Source organism: Baudoinia panamericana, assembly GCF_000338955.1.
Source record: "Baudoinia panamericana UAMH 10762 unplaced genomic scaffold BAUCOscaffold_16, whole genome shotgun sequence".
NCBI lineage: Eukaryota > Fungi > Ascomycota > Dothideomycetes > Mycosphaerellales > Teratosphaeriaceae > Baudoinia > Baudoinia panamericana.
Window position 1 is genome coordinate 52,487 of NW_006911272.1, and position 23,147 is coordinate 75,633.

Genomic DNA, 23,147 nt, shown 5'->3' on the forward strand with positions numbered 1-23,147 from the left:
GGTCCATGGCATGGTGGGGGGCGGCTTTCTGTTGGCTGGATGGAGTAGGCTGGCTGATATTAGGAGCCAGCCGTGCAGTGGTAGCTGTCGGTAGAGATATCGGGCCTCTGGAAGTGTTCGCCAGCATTGGCTGGAAACTGCACGCTTAGCAATCGGAATGCTCGCTTGCCGCTTGCCGCACCACGAATGAGCATGAGCACGTCCTCACTAAGGCTCAGTTGAATATTGTCGATGCAGTGCCGCCGATACGCCGTCAGTGTGCTCGTGTTCTCTATGCTGCCGCCGTAACTGCGAGGTCTCTACCTCTCGACAGCGCGCATTATCGCGTAAGGGCGTACGAGCGCGCCTTGATGGACGAGCATGTGGGGTAGATGAGGTCTGACGGCCCGTACATGGAGGACGCTAATGGAGGCTGCTGGCTTCGTTATGACTGCGCCCCGGGAGGGTGGAGAACATGCATGCGGATTGGAGAGGTTGTGTAAGAGCCAGCAAATGCGAAGATGGACCGGAGATCATGCTTTCGGCGCGGAGATCCACACGTGGCTTCACGCTACCCCGCAACCTGGGGCGGAAACAGCGCTGCTACCGTTGGTCGGGAACGCCCGCGCCAAGGTTTGCTATCGTCAGTTCCACCTCGGTCGCCCAGCCCGACCATTCTTACGCTTCCCATTCGAATCATGTTCCTGCTGAGCTGCACACTGTTCATACCGAGACTGAGCTCCAGGGTATGAGCTCCGCGTAGCTCTTTCCACGACTGCGGTGGGAAAGGAGACGGTCGCCGCATATGTCAATGGCGCCTCTGGGCCCGGACGCCAATGGATACATGTGTGGTCAATCGCTGTGTCCTTCGTCCCTCCTGATTGTGTCGTAGGGACATCACTGGGCAAGCATCCGACGCCGGTAACAACGCCCGGGTGCTTTGCATAGGTTCAGCCGACTGGTGTCAATGCCCAAGTCTCACACGTGAGGATATGGCCCACCAATTCTTGCCTCTTCACGCGGATCAGAGGCGAGTAATCTTCGTTCTTGCCGGCTGCGCTGGTATATTGGCCGGCCCGTCCCATCCTCTCTTCTCTCCTCTCATCTCCACCGTTCTCTTGCGCAAGAGGCTACGTATCAACTGTTCAGCTTTCTCGCCAGCCACTTCCATTATTTCACCGCCCGTAGCAATCGCGCTGCTCCAGACTGCGTTGCTCATTGAGAACGGAACGCTCAAACTACATCTCTCTTAGCCAATCCAAGTACATCCTTCTGTATGCACAGCTTCCCTAACCCACCACTAAGCTCGCGTGCCGTCGCTTTCCAACACGAAGATCTCCCGACACAACGCTTAGAAGACCTCTCTAGGCACTGCGAGCATCGCCGAGGTCTCTCCTCAGAAACAGATCTAACAAAGGAGACTACCTTTGAACCACTGCAAGATCTTGATAGCTGCTTCGTAAATTACCTAAACCTTGCCGAACGTTGCCGCTCAGAGTTCCGGAAGCTAGCATACCTACATCTCTGGCGACCTTCGTCTCTAGTTGTACATCTCGGGCACTACGCTTTCACTTCCCGCGAGAATCAACGCCAGGTGGAGAAGATGGCACAGCTCGTAGGTGCCTTTGCGAACGCGCTGCTGGACTTGCTGTTGGCCGTACAGATAACGACCAAGGGCGTGTTTCGACCTCAGACTGCTACAGCCGCACTTCGTTTCTGACAAGCAAGACAAGGCAGTGGACATGACGCAAATACAGGCGATGGCTATAGTCATTCGCCTGGCAAACTGCTACGATCACTGGCACCGCCATTTGTTGACAACGAGTGCAACAATGTTCGACTACGCGGCAAGCGACGTTAGTGAGAGCACAGCGATCGAATCGGCGACGGCGTGGTCTCGAATGGCACTTATTCCCTCAGACCCAGTTCGGATGACGTTATTGGCACTACCGTGCTGCAGTCAGTGCCTAACTTGGCGCCAATTGCAGCTTGTCGTGGGATGCGGACAGCGGTATGCGGGCGCTTCCGCACCATGCACTCCACAACAGGTACCGGCGATTGGCTGTTCCCATGCACTTCTGCACTTCGCCCTCCGCGCTCGAAGGTACGCCTTCAGCAACTACTTCTTCTCATCAATTGAAGATAACACATGCGCGTAACTGCCGATCAGCGGCAACGGTCGCGGGAAGCATTGCGAGAGCGATCCGCTCAACACTACAAGCACGGAAACCTGCCCCAGACAAACAGAGAAGCCAGCTGCGAGCTCCCTCGTTGATAGGGAGCAACTCTCCGCGACTTCGTTCCCTTCTGACGTACCTGCTCGTACTCACTCTCTCCGCCTCGCCTGCACCAGCGCAGTCGCGATGCATGTGCCTCGACAGAAGCGCACGTCACCTGCGTCCTGGGCAGCAGTCGAGCATGCTGCCAGCTGGCAGGCCGCAAATATGCCCTTCTTACCAGTGACGAGAAAGGCAACACCTTCCTCGGCAATGGCGAGGTCCGTAACAATCCCTACGATGTGGCTGTCGGCAGTGAGAACGGCGGAGTCAGTGTGTATAGCAAGGACGACAGCTCGCCAGACCGCCGGTTTCCACATGATATGCTGGTCCTCAGCGTTTTGCAAGGCGATTTTAGCAGATCGCTTCCGACATGAAGGGCCTCCGCGACTGGTCCGAAGATATGCTCCGAAGTATGAAACACTTGCTGGAGCAGCTGAACCACAAGGAGAATGTACGTTCAACTTCGACAGTGGGCTTGTTCGGCAAGTGTGCGCCGGCACCGCGCCCCCCAAATCTCGGTTATGTATCTGGCTACTCAAGAAATGCTGCAGGATGGCAGAAGAGCGTCATCCACCAACAAACTTAGCAAGGCCTTCGCAAGACCTCGCACGCTTCTGCCTCCTCTTCCATAACCCGCTCCTAAGCCCTGTATAAGCTGCGAGACGTCCTTGTGGACATCTTTGAGGTCACTAACTATGTCGTGGGGGAGTAATGGCAGGCAATCTTTACCATCTCTTCGCTGCTGTTCGCCGCAAGCTCAAGCTTGAGCTATAGCACATAGACTAGGCGTTGCCGGCGCGTGATACTCCTTCTGCGAGAGAACAGGGCATGCGAGGAGATCGGGTTGATGGAGGACATGGTCGATCGCCGCCAGCAGATAATGGTTGGAAGAGCAAGTCTTTCGTCTTGGACAAGTGGACGAAACAACTAGTTTCGAGCGTGGCCCAACCTACTATAACCTACAACCGCGGCGGTCTTCTGGCGGCGAGACAGCAACGTAAGATCCGCAGAGGCTAGGCATGTGCAAGATTGAATCGAACGCGACAGGAACGAAGCCATACAGTGTCGACCTACTCTTACCGCTGTGCAAGAACCGACGATTACGTCTGGTAGTACTTTGAAGAAGACTGAAGCTGTTGATTATCCGGCTCGGAGTCTCAAGCTAATATCGATCATAGCTCTAGAGCGCAAGAGGTCAGCGCTGACACTCGAGTCAGGGAAGATCAGGCTTGGTATTCCATACTAGCCAAAGACTTCATGTGCTACATAGTAAATGGTATTTGACCTGTGATTTTAGCCTTCTCGAGCGTCACGAAGAGAATACACAAGTGCATTACCGGTCGCACGCTCAGGGTACTAGAGCCGTTGGGCTTCTTTTCAGACTATCGCGGTTACGGGACAAGAGAACGTGTCAAGCTGCCCACGATCTCACCTCATTATGGCTGCGATTCGTGCGTGCGCCCTTCACGAACGACTCCAAGACAGTTATGAGTAGTCTATTCGACAGCTCGGACGCATCTGGGAACGAGGCCAAGGTACACTAAGTGATCCCCACGCCCAATGAAGGTAGGTAGGGGCGGCGGCAGGGAACTCCTTGAGTTTCACATGCACATGCTGCAATACTGCAGATAGGTTGTGTTGTTTCAATGGAGTCTACAAAGCAGAAACAAGCAGTGTCGATTACTATCGATTGCGTTCGGCACGGCCACCGGGAGACGAGGCAGAAACTTTGCCCGTGGTTGGACCTGTACTCTAGCAGAAAGCAAGAAATGCTAATCTGCGGCTTTATCGAACAGAGGCATAAGCGTCCAAACAGATGCAGTATCAACAATCTAGAGTACGGCTTGAGTAGCCTAAAATCTCGCATGACCCAACGGCCAACAGCTAAAGCCTAGCTGGCAGACTCCTGCATCGCCCGCAACATTGTCAAGACTTGACTGGACAGGCACTTCATACGCGGCTCAAGGGTCAATGAGATGCTGATGACTGAACACAAGCGCGCGAAGGCGTGATCACGAGCAGCGACTTGATGGTGGGCATTACATCGACGCACATGTCTTTCAACAAGGCGGGACAGCCTTCGTTCACAATCCCACTACGGCTTCATACCGGCGGACGCTTCCTGCAAGCGATAACACCGCGGATCTCCTGCCGCGCTTCTCCAGAAGCTGTTACTACACCCACAGCGCCATGACACCACCTCCTCGAACTACTCCGCTTCGATGGTAGATGCGACTTGTCCTCGGGTCCTTCAATAAACACCACTACAGCGCCTTCGTCTTAGAGAGCATCGCAGATCCATTTGCGCTGTATTCCACTTCCGATAGCCATTCTGTTCCTTCGACTCTCTGCGCGTTCCTCATGTTCGCTTCGCATCCATCGGCTACCCTGATCGGCAAGCTTGGCACCATTGTTCATCATGGGTAAGGGCCGGTGGTGCAGCTAGCTGGTGCGGGTGGTGATGAAGGCTTCTCATCACCGGCAACCCGACAGTTTACAGCACTGACCCCGGCCAATGTCCTAAGCTTCGTTCAAATTATCGCTTTTCTGTGTATCAAGGTAGACGATCAGATCTCGCTACCGTTTTGACGCTGATGTCCACTCGACGCAGTGAGAGCTGTGTGGTACGATGATCCACTTTAATTAAGTGGTCAGTAGAGTTGCAGGCTGGGGCGCCAGTCAAGCTGAGCGTTGCTTGCAAGGGAGAGCGCTATCTGATGGGATGCGTTAAGTCATGATTAATGTTCCCACATCCAGCTCCCACCCTTTCGACCCACCCAATTTCTCAAGTTCTCTCCTCCCCACGAAAGTTAATCACAACGAGCCGCTGCTTCAGGTTGTCTGCGGTCTCTTCCACCGCAATGTCCAGACATCCATGCTCGGGCACGACCACCACTGACCTCGCCTTAACTCACTCACTCAAGTGATGTAGCTGGGATCGAAGGACATCGAGATTGCGATCACGGCGTCATGATAGAAAGAGAGAGGCGGTCAAGTCAAGGCTGTGACCAGATGCTGAGGCCCGCTTGTCCGGAGACGTCTTCGCGCTGCCGCCGCCATCGCACCGAGACCGTATGTTGAGCAGAGAGTGCCGGTTTCTTTGACCATATCTTTGGCAGGGACGATTCGCCTCGTATATGCGACATACCACACGACCTAGATTCATCTCGAAGTTTTGCACAATGCCCTCAAATGGCGATGCGGCTCAGCCATGAGAGTCTTAACGTGGCCGATGGGCCTTTCGCTGACTGAGAGGAGGAGGAGCAAGTCTACCTCCGGTACTCTTGCAGCATGCCGTCAAGAGGTCAAGGCCTTCAGACATGACTGGAAACGCGGTTTAAGGCCGATGATGATTACCGCGTGACCTGTATCGCAATAATGCTCGTACGACGCTGATGCTCGCCATGACGCAGTCTCAAAGCCTTTCAGATTAGGGATGGCTTCCGCCAGAAGGCAGGTACGCCCTACAGTGACGTTTGGGATCTAGCGCCCTTGTCTTAGTCCATACCACTGCCCTCATTCCCGCAAGTTTTCATGTTCTCCAACATACCCCTAGTTCTACACATGCTCAAGTGGTTCGCTCTCGCCTTGAGCCCGCCTGGCAACAGCGAGATGTTACCGTGTCGCTGTCTTCTGCCTTTGACGACTTGTTTGCAAGACGCGCCGAGGGCAGATCTGTATAACAGTTATTAGCAGTCAGCGTTGAGTGGAGATAGCAGGCGGCCATCCGAGAAGGTACCGATGCCGGTGCCATGGTGCATGATGGCGGGACAATGGAGCGAAGGCTGCAACGCTTAGGGTCTTGAACAGCTAGTACAGTGGCGCTGGGCCAAAGGCGATAGGCTAATGAAGATTAGAGTCAACATGTCGAGACGATGAAATCGCAGGAGATGCTCACCTAGGAGTGCAGTTCGAGTGCATGAAGTGACCTTGGCGCTCGTTCTGGGGCTCTTAGGAGAAGGCGCGGTCGCATTACGGTATTCGCCGGCGGGTGCCTCTTCCAGTGACAATACTAATGCCACTGCAGCCACGCATATGCTGGATACTTCGAATGCCAATTATGTGGCGAGCTGGGATTGCCTTACGAGCCATCAAGTGGAGTCATGCTGTGGCTATGTCGGCCTACAGCAGGCTTCTTCTGAAGGCGACCACGCACTGCTGCTCTGGTACGCCAAATTCGCCAGATTCGTTCGTTCGCCGGATGCAGATGGTGTCTCGTTAGATACTTCATCACTTTTGGCATGGACCTGATAATACCGTCGTTCATGTTGTTTGCTTCAGTGAAGGGTTCCTGTGCTGGTCGGGTGAGAACGTCGATGTCTCGTCAGCACTGTCGCAGCTCGGCAACTATATCCCATACCGGCCTACCAATCTGCTTCCTCCTTGAGATGTCTTGCACGACAAGGTGTTGTCGGTGCGATAGCACAGCACGGTGATTGGCCTCAGAGCACTTGCCGACGATACTGGGAGGTTCTGCGACTACGTTGTTATGGATATTGCATTGGAAGCGATCGCGCTAGCTTTGCGGTTGAACATGCGGCAAGCATTCCAGATTTCCAGAAATAGCCACTTGTGCGCGGAGCGCCCGCGCACAAGCATTGCTTTGGAGCCTCAGGCACCCACATATGCGCAGCACTTATAACGGCCAGAAGCGCGTAGCACTGCCGCAGACCAGTCCATCATATGAGCAGTTGCCTTGAGTCAAGACATGCTGTCGACGAGTAGCGGCTCGCCATTGAGCATCTTTTCATTGCAGCTGCAGAGCCAACGGAAACACCGTCGCGCTTTGAGCAGATGTGCGTCGGCCATCGGCGCACGGGTAAAGACACGGCGGTCCCTCCCGAGAGCTTGGGGAACCACAACAAAGCCAAACACGCCGCGAGCTGCTCAACGTGACAGCTCTTATTTTGCGTTCACATGCACAATACCTCGCTAAACCGACTGCGATTGGGTGCACTTCGTCGCAGCGCGCAACAACAATCAGGCACGCCGATTCATTGCCCCAAAGAGAGTGTAGCAATGTTGTCGTTTGACTTCGTTGCGAGACGGCGGGTTGGCGCCTTCCTCGTGAAAGGCTTTGCCATATGCTCCCTCCCACTTTCCTCATAGTGGAGCAACATCTTTCAGTTATAAGTGGCGGTCGAGCTCATATGGATAAATATCACCGATATACGTTGTGCAGTCCTTGTTTCCACCCGTAGGAGGGAGGGATGCATGAGGTATGCATACGTGATGGCGACAGAGGCAGTAATGGATACAGAGTCCGTACCTGATACGGTGAGGCGGGATGTCCGAAGCCTGACCGACGAACTCTTGCTCTGTACGAACCCTACCAAGCTGCTGCAGAGGTTCCGAGACTCTTGCCGCAGATCTCGCACGTCAAATGTCTCGTTCGCAAGTCTACTGTCCGAACAAGCGCGCGACCAGATTGACGACCTCGCCTGGAAGGCGATTGACGGCAGTAAGCATAGTCGCACCCGAGGGTTTCTTCGGCGTCTCTTGCGCATGGACGGCTGGAGCGTCCGACCAGATCGTCTAGTTAGCGAGTTAGGCCCTGAAAGTATCACCTCGAGACGCTACGTTGAAAGCCTGCTAGGTCTCGCGGAGCTCACCGAAGCGGATGCAGGAATCGAAGAGATCAAGAAACAGCGAGAACGGCGCCAAAGGCCCACTTCACCCGGTTCCAGAATACACGGAGCCAGCGCGACAGCGGATGCTTCGCCATCAGATGTCCAGCAAGCTATAAAGGCTAGAAAAGTCTCAGTCACTCAGCGTCCCAGAAGGTCTCGCATTACACGCATCGCTGTACATCCTCAGTCTCCCAATCGGCCAAGTCTAACAACCAACAGCGCCAGCACGTCAGGGATCGCATCGCCAGTCAGAGATACCGAACTGTCTGTGGATTCGACAGGGTTTTATAGCATGAGCCCAGAAGTTGGTCGCGCAGCCGGCCTCGAACTGACCCACGATATGAGAACTGACAGCTCCGACGACGATGGCGGTTACGTGCAATCGGACGCATCTTCTGTGCCGCAGTCCCAGCGTGCTACTCCACATAGAATTGTCTCGCACGCCACCGCTCAAGGTCCATCGAGATTGATGTCGTTCGCGGACTTCGACCGCTTGTCACGAGCATCTGTGCCGTCAGAGTTCCAATTTAGCTTGCATGTACAGGATGCCGACGTGCCTGACGCTGCTACACCGCAAGCTGTCATGGCTAATTTGGACTGTCGAGACGATCGACAGCATTCACGCCATGGACGGCTTGGTATCTTCGGTCCATGCGATCAACACTACGAAAGCCCTCCGCATGCTTCGATCATGCCAGTGGTTCTGGACTCCGAGCAGCAGACTTCGGACTTTCATCGCGCCAAGCGCCAACGCATCTCTGGACACGCAGAGCAATGCCCGACCCCACGGCCGTGTGATACCAACTCCAGCCGACCCATTTACAATGCTGCGCCTCCGCATGACAGGGCTAAAGCTTCTCATGAGGACTCAGCACTTATTACAATGGCTTTTGGTGAGACGTCTCAACTGGCGTACTTACGCTCTGCGCAACCTGTCGACGCACCATCTAGTACTGACGCACTCAATAGAACCTAATGACATGGATTTGGAACAATCAAACGACATTCTGGAGCACGACGGAGCGCCCGTCGAAAAGTCGAAGCCACATCCTGCGACTCACGCACAGCCAGCTACCGAAGGTGCGAATGCAGCGTCGCCAGCAAACAAAACGAAAGCCATGCCGCCATCGCCCGAGCTGCTGGTGGGAGCATTCGCGCAGCGACCTCCGAGATACGCTCACGGCATTATGACTGAAGACCTCGCAGATCCTATATCAACAACCGCACCTCGCCAGGTGATGAACCCGACAACACATCGGCAGACTGAAGACGATTTCTTAAGTCAGTGTCGGCCTGTCTCATTCGCTGGTACGCTGATGGCGACTACCATGGCATCAACGCCCCCTTTGGCCGCTCCTACGGCAGTCCCAACGATAAAGGTGCAATCGGGAGAACCAACGATACGTGGCACGGACGATGCGTTTCTGGAAGAATCGCAACGGTCGGCTGACTTCGACGCGATACACAGCAAGACTGTGGCACCAACGTGTACACTGGAGCAAGGGCGACCATACTTCGTCACGGAGAATGCGCCAACCACCAAGAGCTGGTCCACCCTTTCGCATGCTGGTGGCGTCATGAGGACTTCCCATACCACTGCGGAAGAAGTCCTTGCTTCGTTGGCCCGCTTCGATCCTGGCACTTGGCTCAATGACACCTTGATCCACGCAACGCTCGAGCTTTTCTGCACGCAGCCTACGCTCTATATCGTCAACTCGGCGTTCGTTAATCCTACCGATCTAATACAGCTTCGGGAGTTGAACCGGACTAGAACCCTTCGCGGCATCACGTCGTCCCATATAAAGATCGCCGTACCGCTCAACTTCCGCAATCAGCACTGGTTAATTGGCATACTTGATCGTGGTGAGCGCACCATCGACGTCTACGACCCCTTGCATTCGAGCAGTGCACATCGGCAAGCGTTAGAAGCTTGTCGCGAGGTGGCACAGCTGATCGACTGTCAGCTGGCGACCAATCACGACTCTGGCGAGCGACCAGATTGGAGCGATCCATATCAGCAGGTATGTTGCGGCCAGGCGTCGCTCGTTCTGCTGCTGAATGTCCCCTAGGTGCTTCTGACCCAGCCCAGCGACAATGGCAGCGACTGCGGTGTCTATGTGTTGATCTATGCCATTCATCGTCTTCACAATGTCTGCGTGCCCCATAGAGTGATCCCTGCGGTATGGAGGTCTGTGTTTAGAGCCGCATTGTCCAGCACGAGCAGCAAAGATGCACAGGCCAGAGCCTTCGCTGGACTAGATACATCGGAGGCGATGTGCCCTCAGCGTCGCAGCATTCGAGATCTTTCTCTTGCCAGCATCGACGATGCTTTATACTCATTGGGCAACGCTTGCCAGCGAATCAAAGCATACCAAGCGGAGTACCAAGCCATCGGGGCCTTGACAGAGAAGGCTTTGGCACAGCTCAAGCTGGCTGCTATGGAACATGCCTGGTGGCTTGAAATGGTCGAGAAAAGCAAGTCACTGCCTGTGACTTCTCAGCCAACCCCAACTGGACAAGAGGCGATCAAGCTTCTCCACGATGCTATTCAACTCCACTCCGTGGCGCTACGCGGAAGCGCACTTACCGAGCTGCCTCCTTTCACCAGCTGCAATCATAACCGCAAGGAAGCACTGGAGCACGTGCTGCAGACAGTGCAGCGTTGTGTCCATGACCTCAGTGCAAGGCTTAGCGACGCTGAGGAGCAGATTCAAAGCATACGCAGTGAGCTAGGACATGTGCAATACAAGAGCCGATAGAGCTACAACGGTCAAGGGCTGTAAGTCTAAATGCGCTCCCGTGCCCGTTTCGCTCAAGCTCAGCGACCCCAACTGTGGAAAGACGCACATGAGCTGTAACGGCTTTCGCAGCGATGGTTCCAGCAAACATCAGCCGCCCCCCACTGCAAGGCGTGGTCGACCTTCCACCGCTACATCAGCCGGCCGCCTTGTCAATCAGAGACGAAGCTCAGGGGCCAATGCACACCGAGTCGAATAGAGAACGAGCGTGAGCAAGTGCAGCCGGCGGCAAAGCAAGCAGGACAAGGTCACACCTCGAGAAAACGAAAGAGGAGGGCGGTAATGAGCAGGCCAACCAAGCATAGCACGCTCAATACGTGGGCATCGAGAAGGAGGTCGGTGACAACCAGGCGAATGTGGCAGCCAACCACGCAGGACAAGTCAACCTCCCCCATTCTGTTATGGCAATCGGCGTGTCAGCTTTGAAGGTGTTGTCATGGTGGCTATTAGCGTTGGCGTTGGCGTTGTTGTGTTAACAGGCGTACCGTGCTCAAGACGGCTACGCACGGGAGTCAGCGCGTGCGGAGACTAGGTCATAGTGTCTCCGGGAGTTGAAATCACCATGGCTATAGGATTGACCCTTGTTACCAAGCTTCCGAAGACCTCGTAGGAGACTGTAACAGCGCTTCCAAGATCATTAGATCGATTCTCGGCCTCCCGATCTGGCAGGAGGACTTCCACGATCACCGTGATGACCTTGAAGCGGGCGCTAAGCAGCCGAAGGAGAATGCAAATATGATGCAAACAACAATGCTAGCGCTGCCAATGCTGGCTGTCCGAAGTCTGCAAAGGTTGCAGTGCCGACGACAATCCGGAATTGTGCTACGTATGCGTCAAACCATGAAGAAGAGTGACCTGGTAAGCAGCGGCGCTACCGAGCCGCAAGCCTTTGGCCACCTTTGACATGGCAGCGGGCAGGGCAGCGACGAGATGACGGGAGGTTCACCCACTGAGGCACGATCACAGGCACTCAAGGCCGACTTCACCGGCATCTCATTTAGGCAGAGTAGTTTCGGGCGTCCATTCTTTCATGGTCAATACGGCCTCATCAGGGCTTCGAAGGGATGTGAAGTACCCATGGCTTTTGCTGCGCTGAGGATCACGCAACGGACTGGCCGATCACAAGGTGCCCTGAACCGACATATTGATCCAAGGGCAAATGACGCAGGCGAGCTCTTCGCGGCTGATGTGATTACACATCTACGTCCTGGCTTTGCACCTGCGGTATTCTAGCTATGCTCTACAGGTAGCAGCTCTCCAAAGTCCTGATGTTTCACTCACCGCGACGGTGCGATCGCCCTCCAACCTTGCCGAAGGTGCGGAAGCGGCCGTCTCACCACTCAGCAGTGCGCTCTCCCCATCCTGGCCACCTCCTCCCTCGCCTCGTCCAGAGTTCAAAGCGTTCGGGTTGGGGCTTAGCACAAGCATTGCTGAGAGCTGAGCAAGCGACTGTCTAGACCAGCACTGCGGATAGTGGAGCGCTTTCATGCGCTCTGCCTCCGCTAGACTTTGACCCATGCAGCAATGCCCTTCTCACCACACTACCTGCCTCGACGCCAGAGCAACTGCTCGGCGACTCGGATTGCACACTTTGGACTCTCGATGTTCCGGAGGACTGCCTTCTTTCGCCAGCCGCAGGGTGGTTTCGCCATCTGCTCGTGTACTGAGAGGAAGCTAGGCAGGACGCCCCTGCAAGAGACGGCCCCTGCACGTGGGCATTACCTTTATAGTCAGTCGCATTCGCGTGCTCCACAGGCCATTCGGAGAGATGACCGTCAAGTGAGTAGGCGCAGGCTCTTTACGAACAATGTTGAATGTAGCGACTTCGGCATCAGCATCAATCATTCCGGCCCTGCGAGACTGTAGCGCTTCGTCAGTCTGCCAGCGAATGTACTCCAAGATGCGGCAGCCATCGAGCGTAAAAGATGTAGAGGGTTTCGTGGTACTACTGGCAACCCAATGCGGCGTTTGCAAGCGGAGGAAGCTTGTCAAGGCGCCGAAGCTGTCAGACGGATAGTGGACTTTGCAAGCACTAATTCTTGAACCTTCCGCCGGATCTTGGGTTGGGCATACAACAGCGACCGTGTCGTGCTGTGGCTATCGCATGACGTGGAACACGGAATGTTCTCAGAAGGTGGAAGCTGATCGTTGCAATTCGATTGAACGCGTCCATTAGCTCTTTTAGCAGCTGCAGTAGACTACCGAGAGACTGTAGGGTCAGCAGGTCCTAACCTGCACATGGATGATTGCATAGCTCACATACTCATTACCATCTGTAGGCGGCGAGGCTAACATATTGCCCACCTTGGTGCAGTAAGGCGGAGGCACCAGCAACGAATTCGTGCACTTATCGTCCTCTACCGCGATCATGTGCTCACTGCTTGCTCTAATTCCCAGATTTAAGTATTGATAATGTTCAACAATGGATGTCAACAGTACGTCCTCCACCAGTGCGCCCCCATGAAGTGCAATGGAAGCTTGAGACGTTCGGCTGTAGTCTCTCGTTCACCACAACGCTTCAGGCACTCGGGTAGACCAACTAGAGATTATTCTGCTCTCTTTGACGACTTGCACGCTTATAATAGCCGCAGTCAAGTCTGCGGAGACTGTTACCCGACTTCTGCTACCGTGCAAAGTTGGGCTGCGGCGGTAGTAACGACATCGTTCTCCATCGCTTCTTCCTGCGATGGCTGTCTTCCAACGGTTCCAGCACAAGAATATCTTACAGACCTGTCGCCTACCCACTTTGGTACAGTGCTAAACTCATGAAGATCATGCCGAACGAGCATCGAGCATCGAGCATCGAGCATCGAGCTACGGGTGAGGCTCACTAGAAATGGCCCGAAAACGTTTCACAAGTTGAGCCTCTGTGTGATCCGCGGTGCCGAAGTTCTCGTCACTAGTCAGCCCCATGCGACACGCGCCGGACGTCGCAGAGATGCAGTACGCTGGACTATGATCTACCGCGCCGTCCTCTCCCGCGCAGCGCTCATCATATCCGGATTGCTCTTCGTCATTCAACATTGCCCATCGTCACCTTCTCGCCCTTCGTCAATGACTGGGATGCCACCCAAACCCTAGAGTCCTACGATGGAGGCGGCTTCCTGGCGTTGCTGTTGTTGTCGATGGACAGTCTTCCCCTTCGGGTTAGAGTTAGTGCACGTGGCAGCCGGCGCCGACCTTTCATGTGGGGAATGCTGGAACTTGAACGTTTAGCCCATCTCGGAACTCAAGACTTGGTTATTCAGCGGAGACCCAGTTGATGTAGGTGTAGCACACGTCAGCATTGTACTGCACACACATCTTGTGGTTGGCAGTCGAGTAGCAGCTGTAGGTTATCATTCTTGGAATGGGGTCCTGATCTTGTTGCCCAGCCTTTCCGACTGTGTGCATTCCAATGCACGTCTACGCGACCGGCGCAAACAGCGTCGGGACAAAGCACCGGCCATCCTTATCCCACTCTTCGTCATGGCCATGCTGTTGCGCATCGGCTCCATGGAAGGACTGAGCGATGCCTGTAGAAACGCGCTCGCAGGCAAGAGCCGCGAGGCGCGGAGGTAACACTGCTTATGTCCTAATATCAAGGGCGGAGTGTGCTGACGAAGCCGTGGAAGACCACACTCGGGACGATGATATCGACTCGCCACCACGCAACCTCAATACCGCGAGGAAGAACGAAGTCGCGCCAATTGATGGATCCTCCTCGAACCACGGAGCCGCTTCCGAGGGCGAATCCATTCTGTTGAACACGGGCCGTGCACAGTCTTGGCCTTTAGCATCACGCACGCCGAGCTACCGAGGGCGAGCATCTTCTTTGCCACGACCAGTTGCAGCCAGAAGCATTTCCAGCTCAACAAACTCACGATCATCAGGCTCACCCGCGCCACCAGACTCTGAACGCTCCGACTACTCTGAGCGCACCCACTACTTGGACGACTCTGATCGGTCGCACGCTGAGAATGGGGACCTTGCGCCGGACACGCCATCTCCTCTGTTTTCTGCATATGCGGCACTGCTTCTCTTGATCGTGGTATACGCCTTCACTTGCGCTTTTCCCGTCAGGGCCCGTAATACATCCGTTGCGCCACCATGTCACGTCATCGGCAACCCCAACTATGTTGCGTCTTGCGCTGGAATGGACGTGTCAATGAGCCTGCTGTCAGGTGTCGTGAGGAACGCCCCACAACTGCTGTCCGGATCCTTCTTTCAGACAGCGGATATAGGCATGCACAGCCTGTGCCCCAGCGGGAAGCTGACTGGTGATGCATTCTGTGAATGGATCTATTCGGATGAGGTCCAGGCAGCCAGGCTGGAGCTGGAACTTGCGTACCGCAAGCTACACGGGAGGACGGTTTTGGAGAAGGAGATACTCTTTCGCGACTCCTCCGTGTTGAAGTCAGTGTCGAGAATAAGTAACCGAAGACATTGGGTCCAGCAAGCTGTCGACCAGAAGGCACCACGCCTAGTCCGCCAACTGTATAGTATCTTCGGCTTGAGCCTGTCGCTGCAGCGTATGCAGAACAACTTATCGGCAGCCTGGTACGCCGTGCTGCAGGACATTCGTTCCGAGCTCAGCCTCATGAAAACGCTTGCCTGGGACATTCGTCATCACGCCATTAGATGCCGGACGGCTGCAAACACGCTCCTGACGCTTTCAGCAGCCCGTACTGGGCTACGCGACACCACTGTCGATCCCAAGATGAACACCGTTCTGAAATACGTCTCGCATGCCTCTCAGGAGGCGCATATGGTACAAGGGGCGACTTACGCCTTTGGTGCCTCCCTTGAGGCCCTCGAGGCCATCTTGGACTGTTTCGAGCGCGAGTTACGTCGCTCTGCGCCCACGAACGAAAGCGACGATATGCCATGGAATGCTACGACTGCGTTCATTGCCCTTAGCGATTACGCATTCGCGAAGTTAGTACCAGATCTGTTCCCAAGACTTCAAGCCAACGTCTTTCGGCTGTCGATCAAGCAATGGGCGCTCGAGGAATGGGGTCACTGCTTGCCATTACAGTCGAAGATACCATTAACTCCTGCGGAGGTTACCACTGGCCCCGCCCTCGACGGTGGGCTTGGCTGTCCGACCTGCCCTTCTCGCTTCCTTCGCAAATGGTACTCCGCCTTGCCTAACGCTTGGCACCCGCTACGAGACGAAATGCTTCACCACGATGTCCCGGTCTGGCCTGGTTTGTTCTTCGCCAGGCGGTTCGTATGGCAGTCGGTTTATGTACCTGGCGGCCCACCCAAGATGACGAAGGTGCCAACGACAGCCGAGGAATGGTCGATGCACATCAGGGCGCCAGTCTGCTTCGATCTTACCAAAGCTGTAGATCCCAACAACGGAGAGCAGGATTTAGCGGATGCAGTTGTTGGCCGGGAATGCGGAGCAGTCGGTGGTGTCGCACTCGACCAATGGTTCCGCAACGCAGGTTACGAGCGTAGAAAGTCTAGCGCTGCAGACTCTTATAACGGCAGTGACTCTAGTGGAGTCTTCGTTCTATACATATGAGAAGTATGATGTACTATGCAGGCCTATGGTTAGCTTACATAGAGTATCACAGCGGGAGAACAACGCTTGCGCCGTGGTTTCAGAGTATCCTCTTTTGGCCGGCCAAATATATTCTTATTGCAAATGGTGTTGTTTCACACCAGCGCCTTTGTCATTCAGTAGCACATTGTCCCCAGAAGAGATGCATGTCGGCGAGCAAAGGATAGCTGCCGCAGCATTACGGCGACATGCATGTATGATGCCTGCAAGCCGTGGCCAGGCAACGCCACGTCGCCAACAGCAGCACCACCCGCACGGCAACCTCGCCCATCGCTGCCCAAGCCGCCATGGAGGACAGTGACAGCATCCAGACGACAGACGCAGAGGCGATTCTCCAGCGTCGCCAGCGCATCCTCGCCGAAATGTCACGCGAAACACAGCTGACGGCTGAACTTGTCGACAACGAGCGCATAGTGTGGGAGCGTGACCACAGCGAGCAGCTGGCGCAGCTGGCGCAGCGCAGACGCTCGGTTGCAGCGCGCAAGCAGAGTCTCGAGCGGCACGAGTGGGAGGTGCAGCAACGCGAGCAAGAGCTGGAGCGCCTCGGCCGCGTGCTGTCGGTGCGCCAGGAACGCCTGCGCAGGGAAGAAAGCCAAGCCAGGCTCGCTACGGAGACGACTCGTGGGCGGGAGGCGGAGTGGGAGATGGCGGTCAGGCAACAGGAGCAACTTCTGGAGCGACGTGAGGCCGACTTGCGGCAGAAGCTGCAGGATTTGCAGGCCTGGTACGCGCAGCGCGACGCCGAGCTGCGGGATCGAGAGAGCGTTCTTGAAGCTGGTCGAGCTGTGCTACGGGCACAAGAGAGCGTCCGGTCTGAAGCAGTCGATGGCGTGGACCGGAGAAACTCCTGCATCTCCGCTGCCACCGACGTCTCCTTCCCCAACAACACGTTGAATCTTGCCGATGAGCTAGCGTTGCATGCACCAGCGGCCTCTCCGCCGCCATCTCCTGATACCTGCGCGTCTCGCGTTGGCATCGAGACTCAGCTGCAGAAGGAATGCGAGCGGCTGCACGAATACCATGCCGAGCTCGAAGCCTGGTCGCGGACCGCGGCGGAGCGAAACCATCAGTGGGTCAAGACTGTTCAGCAAGAAGCGGACAGATGGCAGGCAATGGTATTAGCGTGCTACAACGTATGGGCCGAGGAGGTACGCGCAAACGTAGCGCACGTCGTTTCACAGGAACATTAACGTGATGACCATTGTATTACATCTCTCGACGACCCTCCGGCCTCCGGCCTCCGACTGTCCCAAAGCAAGTTGCTGAAGATTTACGCGCGCACTTGCGAGTACTAGACTATGATCCTCTCCTAGGTCCATTCCGGCGTCATCACATTCACATCCACCGCACTCTTGAATACGCCATCGCCGACCGGGGTGGCGGGTGGCCAGATCTGATGCTTGGGAGTCTGTGGCTCCTCCGTGTGCAGAGTCAGAGACGTCGTATCGCTGCCGCTGTCCGTTGCGATGGCCGAGCAATCGTCGCCCGAGGTGGGTGTGATGTAATCCAGACACCAGGCGTCGAGCTCCTTGGCCTGATTCTGAGTGTCCGCATCTAAGTACTGGTTGGCCGCATCAAAGTGCTGGTTGGCCACAACGTCGATGTGCTCGCAACCGAAGGCAGTGTCGCCGGCGCTGTCGCTGTCTGCGACAGAAGTGCCACAGCTGCCAATGTCGAAGACGTTGTGAGCAATGCCGAAGGTCGTAGCAAGATCAGGCGTCGTGGTAGCAATGACAGGTGCAAAGTGCGAGCGGAGCATGGCAGTGAACTGCAAGGATGGTGGATCAGTCGTGCATTCCACCAAGACGAGTAAAAGAGGCTGCTCGCGTACCCGAGCATCCTTCCACAGGTCCGTCTCACGGTGCATCTGCCAGCTGAAGTCACTGTGCTCGATCAGGTAGGTCGAATTGTCGAGGTTGTCGTCATCGACCGCCACCCATACAACGTGGCTCATGGCTGCCATGTTTGGATCGTGGCACTCGGGAGGAAGCAGTGGATGTCAGAGAAGGAGAAGAGGTAGCAAGGGTGTGGCATTGGGTACTGGCAACGAGTGCCTGTACATTTCACCATTCCATACTTCACTGCAAGCAACATGAAGCTAGAGCAGCGTGGGATTAGTGGTTCAGCGAGGGTGAGCGGCAGTCCTTTGATGTACGAGCGGAGGTGTGAGGCGTGCCGGAGCGCTTACATTTCGTCGAGACAAGTCGGCCAGGAATAGGCAGTGTGTGAGTCCAATCCGTGCTACCGCCCACTTCCCTACGGGGGCGGTATTGATGAGAACACATGTATCAGAGGTTGGAAGCAAAAACATGGCGAAGAGAAATGGCGCCTGGCAGCGGAGAGGGCAAAGGGAAGAAGTACTGCGAGGTGCATCTGACGATGCGAGGTGACTTGAACGGCGAGATGCGATCGATACAGCAGAAGCTAATGCACCCTCAACGTTGCAGACACATGCAGTGGTCCAACGTGTCATCAGCGGTCTGACTGAACCGTTACCGCTGGAAGCGGCTAGCTGCCGTGATGATATTTCATCCAACTTCTATTCTAGCACGCTACCTCTACTACATCTAACCAGCTTGGTGGAACAGCTGTCAAATCGCTGGAGTGCAGCGGTTTGACGCCCCTTGCTGCCGATGCGCCACGCGTGCAGCGGCAGCGGCGGCGGCGGCCCGGCTGCAACTCTTCGACCCAGACTGCCGGAACGCTGCAAAGCACACATGCTGCTTTGAGGGCAACATGAGACGATTGAAAGTGCGCTCGCTCGATCGGCTGTCTCGTAGATATTTGCGCAAGGGGTACCGCTGTTCCTACATCATGGCCATGTTGGCCATGAACACACGGCTGGAGATCTGCCTTTTCAGCATTCACAGCATTCACACGCACACGCACACGCACACGCCTTTCTCCACCGCACCGCATCATGTCATTCGAGCAAGTCAGGTTGATTGGCACCGCCTCGTGTGATCCCCGCACAAGCGTGTGGACTTTGCAGTACACCGACGGCTCGTCGCAGATGTGGGCTGAGCAGGATCTGGTGCGAGGGATTGACGACTGCATGGTACGTGCCGATGCTTGGCTTTACTACATAGATGCACCCCGCAACCTGCCGATAACGTACACAGTAGCATGACGTGACGCTGATTGGTCGTCGTTCCGCAGTTCCGCGCCTATATCCGCGGTTGCTACATGGACGTACTGCACGCTTCCACCCACCTCCAGCCCTCCCCTCCATCTTCGACGACCTCACTCTCCCTCTCACCAACATCAGAATCCACCTCTGCCACCGCCACCGCCACCGCTACCGCCACCGACACCAACATATACACTGCAGCTTCTGATCCAACAACGACTCCCGCCGTCTACCTACCCCAACTGCGCCTCGCTTCCCCGTTCACAACACCACCACTTCGCTCATCGCCCCCAACAACACCAACGCCTGCTAACCTCCGTCTGCGTAACCCAAAACCCTGCACCGGATGCCGCCGCGCCAAGAAGGCGTGCGTTTCCAGCCACGGCGATCGCGCGAGCTGTGATCGTTGCGCCAAGTCCAGTCGCTTTTGCCTTCGGGCGGCACGCCGAGCGAAACGACCACGCGCTGCAGTAATGTGAAGGAACGGGCTTTTCCGCGTAATCCTGATGGAGATGGGAGAGGTGAAAGTGTGGGAGATGTAGAATATGCGTGCAATGTGTGAGATATGCGAGATGTAGGACGTGCGTGCGATGTAGGACATGCGTGAGACGAGGGGAATGCGCGAGATGTAGGAATGCATGTGAGGTGGGAAATGCATGTGAGGTGGGAAATGCATGTGAGGTGGGAAATGCATGTGAGGTGGGAAATGCATGTGAGGTGGGAAATGCATATGAGGTGGGAAATGCATGTGAGGTGGGAAATGTGGAAAATATGGGAAAATGTGGGAGATGTGGGAAATGTGGGACATGTGGGACATGTGGGAAATGCATGAGGTATTGAGAAATGCGTGTGGTGTGGGCAATGTGGGAAATGTGGGAGATGTGGGAGGTGTAGGAGAGGCCCACTGTAACATTGTCCTGTACATATCATGTGGACTGCTTTCTCCATGGACGGCGTGTGCGCGTCTATTGCTTCAGAGTTTATGTCTTACAGCCAAATCCAGACCTTCAACCAACCGATCTACGCATTGCGACCCAAATGTGCCGCCTGTCACGTGGCATTGGACCGCAGCGGCAGCGGCAGCACACTCTCTAACCGCACAGCACCTCCGGACTGCGACATCTTTAACCCTAACCCATCTTACACAACCGCCTCCATATGGTTCAGGATGTCCAACAGTCTGCCTGGGCAAGTGGTCTACGGAGAGGGAGATTGGCTTCCAAGAGCAAACGGAACGACAGGTCATGGCCTCTCGCTACCGGCAGGCTGAGACTAAACTCAAGAACTTCTTCAGGAGACGCACCGTCCAATCGCTCACACCACACCAGTTGAATACGCTGTGGGACAGCCTGCATGACCTGAATCCGGATGCATGGCCCTGCTACCATCCCGGTGATGCGACGACGCTGAAGGCAGAGTCGAACTCCAAGCGCCTGCTCATTGCGTGGGTGAGGAAGAACATTGCCGGAGCGGAGGAGGTGGGCGTGAAGCTGCAGGCGAAGATACTGCTGGAAGCGGCGGAGGAGCTGCGGCAGGTACAGGCTGCGAACGACACTTTGCAAGATGATGAGCATGACGATGATGGTACTGCTGGATCCATGGAGGATGACAGCAGTTTCGTCCGCGTAGACAAAATGCAGCTTTGCGATGCGCATCATGGCGAGGAGGCGACGGTGGAGAAGGAGATAAGCGGCAAGGGTGCAGTTCGCAGGTCAAGCGTATCAAGTCAGAGTCTATCCGCGGGTGACGGTCGGCGCCGGGAGAAGACGAAGCACTCATCCGCGCGGCACCAGCAAGTGGAGGTGGAAGTGGACGTCGAAGCGAAGGCAAAGGAGATTGAGCAGATGCGCCGCCGCATACTCGACCTCCTTCAAAGGGCATCCGAACCACAACAGCAAAAACTCAGCCCGGAAACCACTGCTTTCAAGCATGAGTCGGAGGCCGAGGATGAGGGCAACGACGTTACCGTCACGGGACAGCATGCGGCGGCAGCGTGTAAGGCAGAGGATGATGTGAAGCAGGAAGAGAAGGGCTTGACAGGAGATGTACCTGTCGTCGCTCGCCCATCGTCCGCGATGGCCTCCCTGCTGTCATTACCACCAACAATACCGCCGGCCGCCTGCGAAATCACCTTGCCGTCATTACCACCAACAAAACCTGCTACCCACGAGCCCTCCTCGCCGTCAATACCACCAACAACACCGCCTGTCACCAGTGAACCCTCCCATATGCCGAATCCAGCAACACCACAACCCAGCCACGCTGCAAACAGTACTGCCATCGTGCCGCAGTCCCTCCGGCAAATCGTCCTTCCCCACGAAGAGGTGCTCGGGTTGGATGCCGCGCTCGTGCCGATCTTCAACGCCGCAGCAAAAGCATTCATGGAGGTGCATCCCTCACCCGCTTCCTCCCCACCCTCCCCAATCCACTCTCACCCTCTCATCCCGACACTCGCCCACCTGGCACACGCTCGCGGCCTGTTACTCCAGGCTGCCGCATCGACCACCACAGGCCCGGCACATACATCTCCCCTACTTCCCGGCCCCCATCAACACTACCACCACCGCCGACCGTTGATGGATCTTTTCTTGCCCTTGCAGTCGGCGCTAGATGCGCTGCGCGGTGGTCTCAATGCGGGTGGTAACCACAGTCTGGAGGAGACGGGCGAGTGGCTGCAACGTGCGACCGACGTTGTCATCGGCGAGATTGCGTGGGCGGCGCGGCAGGAGGGGGAGGAGGAGGAGGTGGCCGCGTCTCGTGAGTACGACCCGAGTGTGCCGGGCGCAGCGGGGAAGGCGGAGGAAGCAGTAGACGAGGGGCAAGGGAGTGCTGCGCAGGTGGAGTGAAGGTAAGAGTACCGGGAAAAGTCATGGTGGCCATCATGGACCTCATCGTGGATGAAGCAAAGGGATGGTTTGTCGGAGGGAGTTCGTCATCCTGCAATCCGCATTGCCTTTTTTCCTGATGGCTTCAGCGTATTCAGAACATCCACCAGTCCGTACTCCACTTGCACCCTAACGCCCATCACTGCTTGGACGCAAAGTCTTGAAATGATGGAGGTTGCGCCTGCGCAGATGTGTGGGTATGGCAGCCCCATGCACCGCATCGTCATCTCTGCCTTGTGGGTCGGCTTCACGATCGAGTACTCGGGGCTCGCACAATGGCGCCGTCCATCCAGCCGTCGCCTACGATCGGTCGGGCCATCGCGGTCGAGAACATGAACACCAGGTAGGAAGCTCATCACCATCGTGTCTGTGAGAACTCGCTCGACGTCGGATCTCCCTCTCTTTGCCACCCGAGCTCTTGTAGCTCAAAGAGCAAGGACCTGAGCACAAGTTATATCCATGAACTCTCGTGGAAGGAGCGCCATTACATCAATGTTCTTCATCTTCGCGAGCTGATATAGTGATCATGCGGTGGTGGCGATCCAGCTCGCAGCCATTTGCAGCATCGGATGCTCGTAATACTAGGTTTTCGTCGCACTGAACGACGTATGAGGCCTGCATCATGACTCAGGTCAAGAACGTGCACGATGAGATGTCCTGAGGGAGACTGAGAGTGGGAATGACACCATGAGCGGAACGGGAGAGGGAGAGGTAAAGTGAGACGCAGACGGAGAATAAGAGTAAGAGGTAGAGGGAGAGGGAGAGCGAGACGGAGAGCGAGACGGAGAATAAGTAGTACAGTAAGAGCGAGAGTGAGAGTGCGAGGGTGAGTAAGAGGGAGAGTGAGAGTGAGAGTACGAGGGTAAGTAAGAGGGAGAGGGAGAGGGAGAGGGAG

General features: G+C 55.8%; 9 protein-coding genes across 9 annotated transcripts; 7 read left to right on the forward strand and 2 right to left on the reverse strand.

Moving 5' to 3' along the window:
- Positions 1 to 1,008: 1,008 nt before the first annotated feature.
- On the forward strand, positions 1,009 to 1,788 carry BAUCODRAFT_331295 (uncharacterized protein). Its single transcript, XM_007683663.1, has one exon. The coding sequence runs from the start codon at positions 1,256 to 1,258 to the stop codon at positions 1,697 to 1,699; it is 444 nt and encodes a 147-aa protein (XP_007681853.1). The 5' UTR covers positions 1,009 to 1,255; the 3' UTR covers positions 1,700 to 1,788.
- Positions 1,789 to 2,075: 287 nt separating this feature from the next.
- Positions 2,076 to 3,355, forward strand: BAUCODRAFT_331495 (uncharacterized protein). Its single transcript, XM_007683664.1, has one exon. The coding sequence runs from the start codon at positions 2,343 to 2,345 to the stop codon at positions 2,910 to 2,912; it is 570 nt and encodes a 189-aa protein (XP_007681854.1). The 5' UTR covers positions 2,076 to 2,342; the 3' UTR covers positions 2,913 to 3,355.
- Positions 3,356 to 6,293: 2,938 nt separating this feature from the next.
- BAUCODRAFT_127432 (uncharacterized protein) lies at positions 6,294 to 6,509 on the forward strand (the record flags this gene model as incomplete). The annotated part of the gene is made up of 1 exon (XM_007683665.1): positions 6,294 to 6,509. One exon carries the CDS (start codon positions 6,294 to 6,296, stop codon positions 6,507 to 6,509), a length of 216 nt encoding a protein of 71 aa, XP_007681855.1.
- An 824-nt stretch (positions 6,510 to 7,333) lies between these two features.
- On the forward strand, positions 7,334 to 9,149 carry BAUCODRAFT_331674 (uncharacterized protein). The gene is made up of 3 exons (XM_007683666.1): positions 7,334 to 8,781; positions 8,858 to 9,030; positions 9,086 to 9,149. The coding sequence occupies exons 1-3, from the start codon at positions 7,473 to 7,475 to the stop codon at positions 9,125 to 9,127; spliced, it is 1,524 nt and encodes a 507-aa protein (XP_007681856.1). The 5' UTR covers positions 7,334 to 7,472; the 3' UTR covers positions 9,128 to 9,149.
- Positions 9,150 to 13,931: 4,782 nt separating this feature from the next.
- BAUCODRAFT_39725 (uncharacterized protein) lies at positions 13,932 to 16,301 on the forward strand. The gene has a single exon (XM_007683622.1). The coding sequence runs from the start codon at positions 14,198 to 14,200 to the stop codon at positions 16,196 to 16,198; it is 2,001 nt and encodes a 666-aa protein (XP_007681812.1). The 5' UTR covers positions 13,932 to 14,197; the 3' UTR covers positions 16,199 to 16,301.
- Positions 16,302 to 16,361: 60 nt separating this feature from the next.
- Positions 16,362 to 17,487, forward strand: BAUCODRAFT_331329 (uncharacterized protein). The gene has a single exon (XM_007683667.1). The coding sequence runs from the start codon at positions 16,525 to 16,527 to the stop codon at positions 17,425 to 17,427; it is 903 nt and encodes a 300-aa protein (XP_007681857.1). The 5' UTR covers positions 16,362 to 16,524; the 3' UTR covers positions 17,428 to 17,487.
- Positions 17,487 to 18,535, reverse strand: BAUCODRAFT_331595 (uncharacterized protein). Its single transcript, XM_007683668.1, has 2 exons — positions 18,426 to 18,535; positions 17,487 to 18,335 (listed from the first exon to the last, which is right to left on the reverse strand). The coding sequence occupies exon 2, from the start codon at positions 18,198 to 18,200 to the stop codon at positions 17,547 to 17,549; it is 654 nt and encodes a 217-aa protein (XP_007681858.1). The 5' UTR covers positions 18,201 to 18,335; positions 18,426 to 18,535; the 3' UTR covers positions 17,487 to 17,546.
- A 757-nt stretch (positions 18,536 to 19,292) lies between these two features.
- BAUCODRAFT_143927 (uncharacterized protein) lies at positions 19,293 to 20,380 on the reverse strand. The gene has a single exon (XM_007683669.1). It carries the CDS (start codon positions 20,290 to 20,292, stop codon positions 19,597 to 19,599), a length of 696 nt encoding a protein of 231 aa, XP_007681859.1. The 5' UTR covers positions 20,293 to 20,380; the 3' UTR covers positions 19,293 to 19,596.
- A 231-nt stretch (positions 20,381 to 20,611) lies between these two features.
- Positions 20,612 to 22,213, forward strand: BAUCODRAFT_127437 (uncharacterized protein; the record flags this gene model as incomplete). Its single annotated transcript, XM_007683670.1, has 1 exon — positions 20,612 to 22,213. One exon carries the CDS (start codon positions 20,612 to 20,614, stop codon positions 22,211 to 22,213), a length of 1,602 nt encoding a protein of 533 aa, XP_007681860.1.
- Between the last annotated feature and the right edge of the window lie 934 nt (positions 22,214 to 23,147).